The sequence below is a fragment of the Tupaia chinensis genome, unplaced genomic scaffold (genome assembly GCF_000334495.1).
Source record: "Tupaia chinensis unplaced genomic scaffold, TupChi_1.0 Scaffold000489_1, whole genome shotgun sequence".
Classification (NCBI taxonomy): Eukaryota; Metazoa; Chordata; class Mammalia; order Scandentia; family Tupaiidae; genus Tupaia; species Tupaia belangeri.
The window spans coordinates 3,143,394-3,153,680 of NW_006160001.1; the positions used below are offsets into that span (position 1 = coordinate 3,143,394).

Genomic DNA, 10,287 nt, shown 5'->3' on the forward strand with positions numbered 1-10,287 from the left:
GTCAAAAAGAATTGGAGAAAAAATATTTTAAAAAAAAAAAAAAGGGCAAAATGTGAATTCTAGTGACTCAAATGAAGGATTATTTGCTACCAAATACTGAGTTTCTTTTTCATAATATAGTAATTTGGGATAGTTATTTGCGTGTTTTGTTATAATTTTGCCAGAGGGCATGTATGCTTGCTGGAGGCATTGGGGCAGGAGTGGTGAGGAGAAATCACTTCCCATGGTGAATAGTTACACCATAGTCCCATCTCTTCCTTGTGAGATTTTGGGGTCCCACACACATGTGCACAGTATGTTTCTCAAGCATTCAAGTCCAGCACTCATACCACATAGTCAGCCATATGGGATCCAGCTGCCTTAACCATGATACCCAGGCAAGCCTGACTTAGTTTCTTTTTGTTTATTTGTTTGCTTTTTGCCAGATGTGTATATGCTCATCAGAGAGAGAGAGAAAGAGAAGGGAGTAAGCACACCCCAGCATGATGTGGTCATGCTGCAGTTTCTTCTCCATTTTGCCATCTTGTCAGGATTTTGGGCATGCATGCACGTGTGCCTAGTATGTGTTTCAAGAAACCAGGCCAAGAGCAAACTGCTCAGCAGATATGTGGGATCTGGTTCCCCTAATTACAAGGCCATGTGGCTGGCCTAGGTAACTTTTGTTTGGTATTTTACTATATAATACATATAGGTCTTATTTGTACATGTACCATAGGTTCTGTTTACCTTGAATTATCAAATTATTTGTGTCAAATTGTTTATAGTAATTTGAAAATGTTTGTTGTAGAAGCTATTGAGTTATCAATAAGAGATTAGTAAGAATATCAATTCTGAAGATAATGCAAAGATTGTTTTAAACTTTTCAAAAAGCTAATAAGCTGATTCCTGTATTCTTTCCTTTAAAAAATAGGTTCTGGAATTCTTAATGACAGTATGTCTGGTGGAATGCAGTTGCTTCCAGATCCTTTATATTCTCTTCCCACTGACAATACTTACCTTTTAACAATAACTTCCACCGATAATGGCAGAATTTTCTTGGCCGGAAAGGATGGCTGTTTATATGAAGTAGCATATCAAGTAAGTCTAATATTTCTACTAAGTATTTATTTTCCTCTCTCTTGATGGAGAGGTTTTTCTTAGGCTTTTCTTTTTATTTTCTAATTATGTAATGATCTCTTCCCACTGACAATACTTACCTTTTAACAATAACTTCCACCGATAATGGCAGAATTTTCTTGGCCGGAAAGGATGGCTGTTTATATGAAGTAGCATATCAAGTAAGTCTAATATTTCTACTAAGTATTTATTTTCCTCTCTCTTGATGGAGAGGTTTTTCTTAGGCTTTTCTTTTTATTTTCTAATTATGTAATGACTCTAATCTTTTTTTTTTTTTTTGAGAGGTTATTGCTATAGGGCATGTGTGCTCGCCAGAAAGACAGAGGCAGAGAGACAGAAAGCAAGAAATTACTTCCCAGGGGGGATGGCCACACTGCAATCCCTTCTCCTCCATTTTCCTCTCAGGATTCGGCACATGCACCCGGCGTGAGTTTAAGCCACTGATTCTGGGACCCAAACTGCCGTTGGTTAAATGGGAGTCCAGCAACATAACCATTACACCAACTGCTGGTCCCCCTAATATATATATATATATACATATATATATATATTAATTTTTTTAAAGATGTTTTTCCAATAGGGTAGATTCACTCATGAGAAAGATGGTGAGAAGGAAAGTGAGAAATCACCCTATAGGGGATGGCCATGCCAAAGTCCTGCATTCTCTTCCTGGGACTTTGGGTGCATACACACATACTGGCATGATTTTCAGGTGGCTGGGTCAGAGACTGAAACTGTGGTTGGCCATGTGGGAGTCCAGCACCTTAAACACCACGCCACCTGCTGGCCCCCATGAATATATTCTTATGGAAAATATTCAGCTATGCGGTTAAAGCTGTAGTTCTTCATGACTATACCATATCTATAAAACCATAGCCCTCTGCCTACATAAAAACCATTATCTAGTCTATGTATGTCATTGTACATGATATATGCTTTCTTTAGGTATATGTATGAATGCCTATAAATATGTATTATATGTGTATAGACACACAAATGCATAGTGTAATTTTGCAAATGTATATTTTTTACTTGGATTGATAACTGTTTTGTTTTATAGCTGGCTATTCACTTACCAATATATCTTAAGTCTGTCAGTATTTGGTAATTTTTTGATTACAGAACTAAACTCAGTGGTTAATTTTGAATAGTATATCCTGCTTTATTTGCAGTTACTGGTATTTCATGAAAGTTTGAGGATTTTTATAAGTATGCGTATATAGTAGTTGCTATGAGGGAACTACATACCTTTACAAGTCTTTTTTGTTTTTCTTTTAGGCAGAAGCAGGTTGGTTTAGCCAAAGATGTAGGAAAATAAACCATTCAAAGAGCTCACTTTCTTTCCTCGTTCCTTCCTTGCTACAATTTACATTCTCAGAAGATGGTAAGTAGGAAATAAATAAGGACTCTTAAATGGTAAAGAGATCTGTACGTAGAGAAAGTATAGGTTTTACTCTCATGTTACTTTGTGCTATAAATGTACCATCATATAGCCTCTGTGCAGAATGTGTGAGATGGAGGGGAGGCAGACATTTGCCATTCAGACAGCTAGTACATATTTGGCTCTATGTAGAGCAAGTCCCAGTGTAAAATGCATACACTTGAGTTTTTAATGAACTGAGAGATTTAGACAAGTGAGATCATTTTAAAATGCTGTAATGAAATAAAGTGATTACACCCAAAATGTGTTACTATGATGAATTTTTAAATTACCTTCCTTCACACAATGAATTATTAAACTAAATGAGAAAGTTTCTTGAATAAAAGGACTGAGTATAATTATGTTTTTCTAGAATATTTAATAGTAAACCTTCATTAGATATTGTTGAATGAAGAAATAATGTAGAACTTCTTTTTGGTTTGGCTTAAGATTCATTTCAAAGAATAACTTTTTTGTGAATCTCTTAACCCACTCATAGTACCTAATACTTGTTTTCAGATGTGTTGTGTGATCTGAATGCTTTCTGGCTTGGTTCTTATGCGAACATCCTAAAATATAACTAACTACCAAGCAAGAGAGAGGAAAGTTTCTGAATGCAAAGTTCTAGTTCAGCAATTTCAATTAGTTCTAAGTAGCCACTGTGTTTAATAATTCTTGGGTTTTTAAATTTTTATTGTTTTTTTCTTTGTACTTTTAGATCCTATTGTTCAAATTGCAGTTGATAATTCTAGAAATATTTTATATACACGATCTGAAAAAGGAGTAATACAGGTAAGTAATTAATATTACCATTTACTGGTAGAATAACATCCTTGATTCTTTTTTTTTTTTTTTTTTTAATGAGTTTGTTTTGGGGCATGTGCCCTCAACAGAGAGAGGAGAGAAAAATTGAGAAAGCACCCCTCCAGGGAGGCTGTCCATGCAGCAGTGCCTTCTCTTCTCTCTTTTTGGGATTTTGGGCATGTATGAACTGTACACAGCGTGTCTTTCAAAGGTGCTGGGTCTAAAACTATAACTGTACCATTGGCCATATGAGATCCAGATATCTTAACCAGCACACCACCTAGCTGACCCCCTTATTCTTTAAACTTTCTTTTTTAATTGCCTGAGGGCATGTGCACTCACCAAAGAGGAAGGGCAGAGAAGAAAGCACCCCTCAGTTGGATGTGGTCACACAATAGTCTCGTCTCTTCTCAGTTTCTGCCTGGAATTTGGGCATGCACACACACCCGGTGTGTTTTTCAAGCTAGGTCTGTGTTTGGCTGTGTGAGATCTGGCTCCGTTAAACACTATCCCATTGGCTCACTCAGTCCTCGGTCATAAGGGAGAAGATTCAGTCCCTCTTTAACTTTTCCCATAAATGGTGTGTTTTGTGGATATTTTACTCTATTCATTATAGAGTACGTGTGACAGAAAGGAGAGAAGAGTACTGTCCACAGAGTCTGGTCAGACAAGGATCGCTGTCAGTCTTCCTTCCTGTCAGGTCTGGGGCACTTGTATGTAGGCCTGACATGTTTCAGGTTAACCATGCTGGGAATTTGAACAACAGTTGCCATATGGGATCTGCTTTCTATTAAATGGCATATTACTTCTGCGCCTCAGTGCCAACCCCATGTGCTTTTTTAAATAAAACAACCCAAACTACTTCTTAAGGCCTTTTTTTTTTTTTAGAGATATTTTTGCTATAGGGCATGTGCACTTGCCAGAGAGACACACAGAGAGAAACAAAGCAAGAAATGAAAACCCCAGGGGAGATAGCCACACCATAATCCCTTTTTCTCCGTTCTCGTCTTGGGATTTCGGGCTCACATGCATTCATACCTAGCATGAGTTTCAAGCCTCTGGGTCCAGGACTCAAACTTCAATTGGCCTTGTGGGAGTCCAGCAATGTAACCATTACACCATCTGCTACTCCCTTTAGGGCCCATTTTTATGAGATTTTATTTATATTTTTCCTGAAGTTTTTGCCATAGGATATGTGCTCTCATCAGAGGGAGAAAGTGAGAAAACACCCCCGGGGGAAAGGCCACACTACAGTTCCTCTCCTTTCTTCTCCTGCCTGGATTTTTTGGGCACGTATACACACGTGCCTGGTGTTATTTTCAATTCACTGGGTCCAGGACTCAAACCCTAGTTAGCCATGTGGGAGTCAATCATCTTAGCCACTAAATCACCCACTGGCCCTAAGATTTTAAATCTCTGAATTTCATGTTCCGTACCTATATTAAGTACCAAAATGAAGTATCCCTGAAAGGAAAAGTTTATTTAATAAAACGTATGCAATATATTCTTATAATTGTGCTAAAAATGGTGTTTTATACACAGGTTTATGATTTGGGTCATGATGGACAGGGAATGAGCAGAGTTGCCTCCGTTTCACAGAATGCTATTGTCACTGCTGCTGGAAACATTGCTCGGTAATATGTACTTTATATATTGTTAGACATTTCATTTCACAGATTAATACTAGTTATGCTTAGTATAGTAGAATTAAATCATTCCCTCCTCATATTATCTAGAATGTTGCAAGAGTTGATACTTTGAAGCTAAACTGCCAGAGGATTTATTTTATTCTTACTTTTGATGATTTAAAACGTAAGGCAAACTGGATTTACTGTACAAGGTGCAGTTTTTTAATTTTGTTTTAAGAATTATTTATTTAATTTTATTCTTTTATGTTTTAATTTGCTATAGAGCATGTGTGCTCACCGGAGAAAGAGAATGTGAGAAAGGAAGCTGCTGGTTCTGGGACTCGAACCTAGGTCAGCCATGTAGGAGTCCAACTCCTTAACCCAACGCCACCTGTTGGTCCTTCAGGTGCAGTTTGATGTGTGCATTTTCTTGGACTTTTTTTTTTTTTTTTTAAGGTGTTTGCCATAACACATGTGTGCTTACCAGAGAGAGACGATAAAAGAGAGACAGTGGAATGGAAAGTGAAAAATCAATCCTCCAGAGTGATGGAGATGGCCATGCTGCAAACCCTTCTCCATTCTTTTTTTGAGATTTTGGGCATGCACATACATGTGCTCAATGTGATTTTTCAAGCCATGGCATCTAGGACTTGCACTGTGGTTGGCCATGTTGGGACACATGGCACCTTAACCACTATAGCATCTTTTGACCCCTTTTCTTGGAATTTTTAAGCATCAGGTTATCTATTACGGGCACACCAGTGCCATGACTTGAAAGCTGTGTGTCTCAGACACTGCACTGCTGTTTGCATATGCCCTGGCTGCTATGGTCAACTGTAAATATCATCTTCACACAGTAAAGGCCTCTTTACAAAATAACGTTACAGATTTTGTTATCTGTGTGCCTGGGTAATTCATGGTCAGATATCATACTAAAAAATCAATGTTTTCTTTACTTACAAAAAAATTCTGAAAGCAGACAGTTGAAAACACTAGGTTTCTTATTTTTTACCCCAACATTCTTTTTTTTTTTTCACTATAGGGCGCGTGCGCTCGCCAGACAGACAGAGAGAGACATAGAGACAGAAAGCGAGAAATCACCCCCCAGGGGGGATGGTCACGCCGCAATCCCTTCTCCTCCATTCTCCTCCCGGGATCTTGGGCACGCACGCACACACGCCCGGTGTGAGTTTTAAGCCACTGGGTCCGGGACACAAACCGCAGTCAACTACGTGGGAGTCCAGCGACATAGCCATTACGCTAACTGCTGGTTCCCCTACCCCAACATTCTTAGGAAAATGTTTTCAAGTCCACAGAAAAGCTAAAGTTATAAAGGCTGGTAACTTTTTAAAAAAGAATTATTTTATTTTAACTTTATTTATTTATTATTGTTACTGTTTTCCAATTTGACCAGAGAGAGGGGGGAAAATGAGCGAGGTCTAGGATGTGAACTTGGGAGTGTGTGGGAGTCCAGTGTCTTAACCACCATGCCACTTTCTGGCCCCAGTTCTCCACTCTTTTAATTAGTGGTAACTGTTTCAATGATAATGCCCTGAGAACACTTATCCCACCAACCATTCACCTAATGGGATTTTTTTTGTTTTTTTGTTTTTTTTTTTTTGGAAAAAAATAAAAGGTTACCTTTAATAATGTTGATGGAAACTATCCACATTTAGGAGGTGTTTGCCAGTTCTTGTTACTATTACATTAATTTCCTAGTAAGTTAATTTTAAGTTATTTGAACATGGTAAGCATGTAGAATATGATGGAAATGTTCTTTATTATTTGGTAGCCATATTTTAGAAACACACTTTAGTTTTTCTCTTTTCTTTTAGGACCATAGATCGTTCTGTTTTTAAACCAATTGTTCAAATAGCAGTGATTGAAAATTCCGAATCACTGGATTGTCAGTTATTGGCTGTTACACATGCAGGTTTGTTTTATTCTTTATCTGCTATTGCTGTACTTTCGATAGTCTTCAGATTTGGAAATGTATGGTTAGAAATATGTTTTTACAGTTATATCAGTTATCAGTCATATTAATAATTCATAAAATAAACCATTTTGAAAATTGGAAGATTCCTGTGATTCTGTCTCCTTGTTTTATATAAGTGAAACCAGGCCTAAAGTGGCTTTCATTTGGTGACAGACCCTGAATTGGAATGCGGACTCTCTTGACTTTTGCAAATTCCTTCTGCTTAAATGTGTTGATTCATTTTTCAATTCTGTGTGACATTTTCTTCTAAATTGATTTCAGCTGGTAGTCCAGATGGTCATTTATGGTCAGGAAGCTGTTTTGTTGTTTTAAAAGAATTCTATGATTTCTAGCTGGAATTACTTCAAGAATACATTGCCTCAGATCGTTTATTTCCTGTAACTAATGTATAATTTTGCCCCATCATCAGGTGTTAGGTTATATTTCAGTACTTGTCCATTCAGACAACCATTAGCCCGGCCTAACACACTGACACTAGTTCATGTCCGCTTACCTCCTGGATTCTCTGCATCTTCAACAGTTGAAAAGCCATCAAAAGTACATAAAGCTCTTTATAGTAAAGGTAAGTTCTGAAATACTATCCTAGTTAAGATTCAATTCTTAAAGTTGTTACAATTTTATTTTGAGACATTTGAAGATTACATAAATTTTTCAATTATTTAAAAGGTGTTGGTTTTTTTTTTTTTTTTTTTTTTTTTTTTTTCCTAAAAGACAAAGGGAGACAGAGACAGAAAGCAAGAAATCACCCCCGGGGGGGATGGCCACACTGCAATCCCTTCTCCTCCATTCTCCTCTCAGGATCTTGGGCACGTACCCACATGTGCCCAGTGTGATTTTAAGCCACTGGGTCCGGGACTCAAACCACCATCAACTACGTGGGAGTCCATTAACCATTAATGGATGTAACCATTAAGCCATCTGCTGGTCCCTATCCAAGCATTTTTTATATTGGCATATTTTGAGCATTTTAAATTAGTATGTATACAAAAACTGTAGTATTTTTTATTATCTAAATACTCTTAAAAAGTATTATTTATTTAATTTTAAAATTTGTCATTATTATTTTTAATTTGACCAGAAAGAGACAGAGAGAGATATAGAGAGAAAGGGAATGTGAGAAAGCAAGCCACCCTGTCCAGAACTTGAGCCAGCGGTTGCGTATGTGGGGATCCAGCACCTTAACCACCACGCCACCTGCTAGCCCCTAATATCTAAGTACTTTTTAAATTTTGTTGATTTCGATATACTGTTAGCTTTATATAGGATCTCACTTCTCAAAATCAATGTTACATTCAGTGTAACATATCCTCTGATTCTCTCCTTTAGAATTGATAGGAAAACTGAGATGACTTTTCTGATACTATACCTGCTATGCCATGTAACTTTGCTTCTAAGAGTAATTGGGGGGCCTGCAGGTAGTTTAGTGGTTAAGGCTCTTGACTTCTTCATGGTTAACCGTAGTTAGAGTCCTAACCCGGCTACTTGAAATTCACGCTAGGTATGTTTGATGTGTGTGCCCAAAATCCAGAGAAGAGAATGGAGAAAGGATTGCAGCATGACCATCACCCTGGGGAATAATTTCTCTCCCTCTCTCTCTCTCTCTCTCTCTCTCTCTCCGGTGTGCGTATGCACCCTGTAGCAAACATCTTTCCCCCCCAAGAAACCAAAAAGTTACTAATTGTGTGTGTACAGATAATTATTAAGGTAATTGGGAATGTATATTACTCAACATCATATAATAAAATTTTTATGTTAAACTTTTAGGTATTCTACTGATGGCGGCCTCAGAAAATGAGGATAATGACATTTTATGGTGTGTCAACCATGATACATTTCCTTTCCAAAAGCCAATGATGGAAACCCAGGTGAGACAGCTTGAAAATTCTAAAGAAATTTTTGTAGTTTTAATTGAATATATTTTAAGAAATTCTATCGTGATTTATACCTATTTGCTTATAATAGTACATGATTGGAAATCATATGAAAAAGAAATATATTCTGCTAGTTCATTCTTTGTTCTTCTTTTGTCAAATTAGAAGTTACTATAATGTGGGACCAGCAGTTGGCATAATGGCTATATTGCTGACGTACCTTGTAGTTCACCACGATTCAAGTCCTGGACCCAGTGGCTTAAACTCACGCCGAGCACATGTGTGGGCAAAAACCTCTAAAAAAAGAAAATCGATCAATAAACAAACCCAAAAATAAATAAAGTTAAATGAATAATTAAAAAAAATAGAAGTTGTTGTGATGAAAAAAATACCTTGGGCCAGCTATTGACATGGTGGTTAAAGCAGCTGGATCACACATGGCCTACAGCATAGTTCAAGTCCCAAACCTAGTGGCTTGTAAAGCACACCCAGCGCCTGTGAATGTGTGCCCAAAATCCCAAAAGAAGGGAGGAGATGGGATTAAATGGACATTTATGATATTTTTGACATTTTAGATGCTTGAAGCTTATTATAAAGTATTCAAGAAGATTAAAACTTTTTTAAAAACAAAATATTGGGTCATCAGGAAAATCGTGGTACATTTTTACATAAAAAAAGTCTATCATGACTTTCACAACAACCTTGTAGTATCTTAGCTTAGAAAGCAAGTTATAACCTCAGAAGAGGACAAAAATATACATGTAAGCAAAATGAAAACACCAAATCTCCCAGTATAGATTAACCTATCCTGGAAGGAAGGTAGAAAGTAAAATTCTTTGGATGTTCAGAGAATTATAATTCTAATAATATTAATAATTTATCTGTAAAATGTTTTGCCTTTGTCTTCTAGTATAAAAAGATTATTAACATAAATGATGCGTAAGAAAAAGAATAAGAGTAGAAAACTAAATACATTTCTCTGAGAGTATTTACAACAATTTATTATTTATTATATCCACATTTATTTATCACTTAAGTCTGTATTTGTTTTCTTTTTAGAACCTTTTGCTTTATGTGAATTTAATAAGATGTGTAAACATTTATTTATTTTGCATAGATGACAACCCGTGTTGATGGTCATTCCTGGGCTCTTTCTGCAGTAGATGAACTGAAGGTAGATAAGATAATTACACCCTTAAATAAGGATCGTATTCCAATAACAGACTCACCAGTTGTTGTACAACAGCATATGTTACCTCCAAAGAGATTCATTCTCCTTTCAGCACAGGTATGTACATATTTTGTTATGGTGGTGACAAAAAGAAGCAGTCTTTAATGGTTTCATCAAGTACTTTGAAATACTTAATGGCTAGATCTCATGTACTTAGAAATGTTTACTCTTAAAATATTTTCTTTTTCTCTTAAAATGAGAGAAAGCACAAGAGGGAAAGA

The 10,287-nt window shown here is 36.7% G+C and overlaps 1 protein-coding gene across 3 annotated transcripts in view; it reads left to right on the top strand.

Moving 5' to 3' along the window:
* NUP155 (nucleoporin 155) overlaps positions 1–10,287 on the top strand; it is a 63,951-nt gene that overhangs the window by 10,489 nt on the left and 43,175 nt on the right. For 2 of the 3 annotated variants that reach the window (XR_003550661.1, XM_006156314.3), the window contains exons 6-13: positions 911–1,077; positions 2,395–2,500; positions 3,255–3,328; positions 4,883–4,974; positions 6,804–6,901; positions 7,374–7,526; positions 8,729–8,829; positions 9,953–10,123. Coding sequence is in view for 2 of the 3 variants with exons in the window: in XM_006156314.3 (XP_006156376.1) it covers positions 911–1,077; positions 2,395–2,500; positions 3,255–3,328; positions 4,883–4,974; positions 6,804–6,901; positions 7,374–7,526; positions 8,729–8,829; positions 9,953–10,123 (962 nt within the window). In the remaining variant the exon portion in view is untranslated. Of the gene's footprint in view, positions 1–910; positions 1,078–1,173; positions 1,278–2,394; positions 2,501–3,254; positions 3,329–4,882; positions 4,975–6,803; positions 6,902–7,373; positions 7,527–8,728; positions 8,830–9,952; positions 10,124–10,287 lie in introns of all 3 variants that reach the window. The other variant, XM_027774877.1, reaches the window with a different exon arrangement.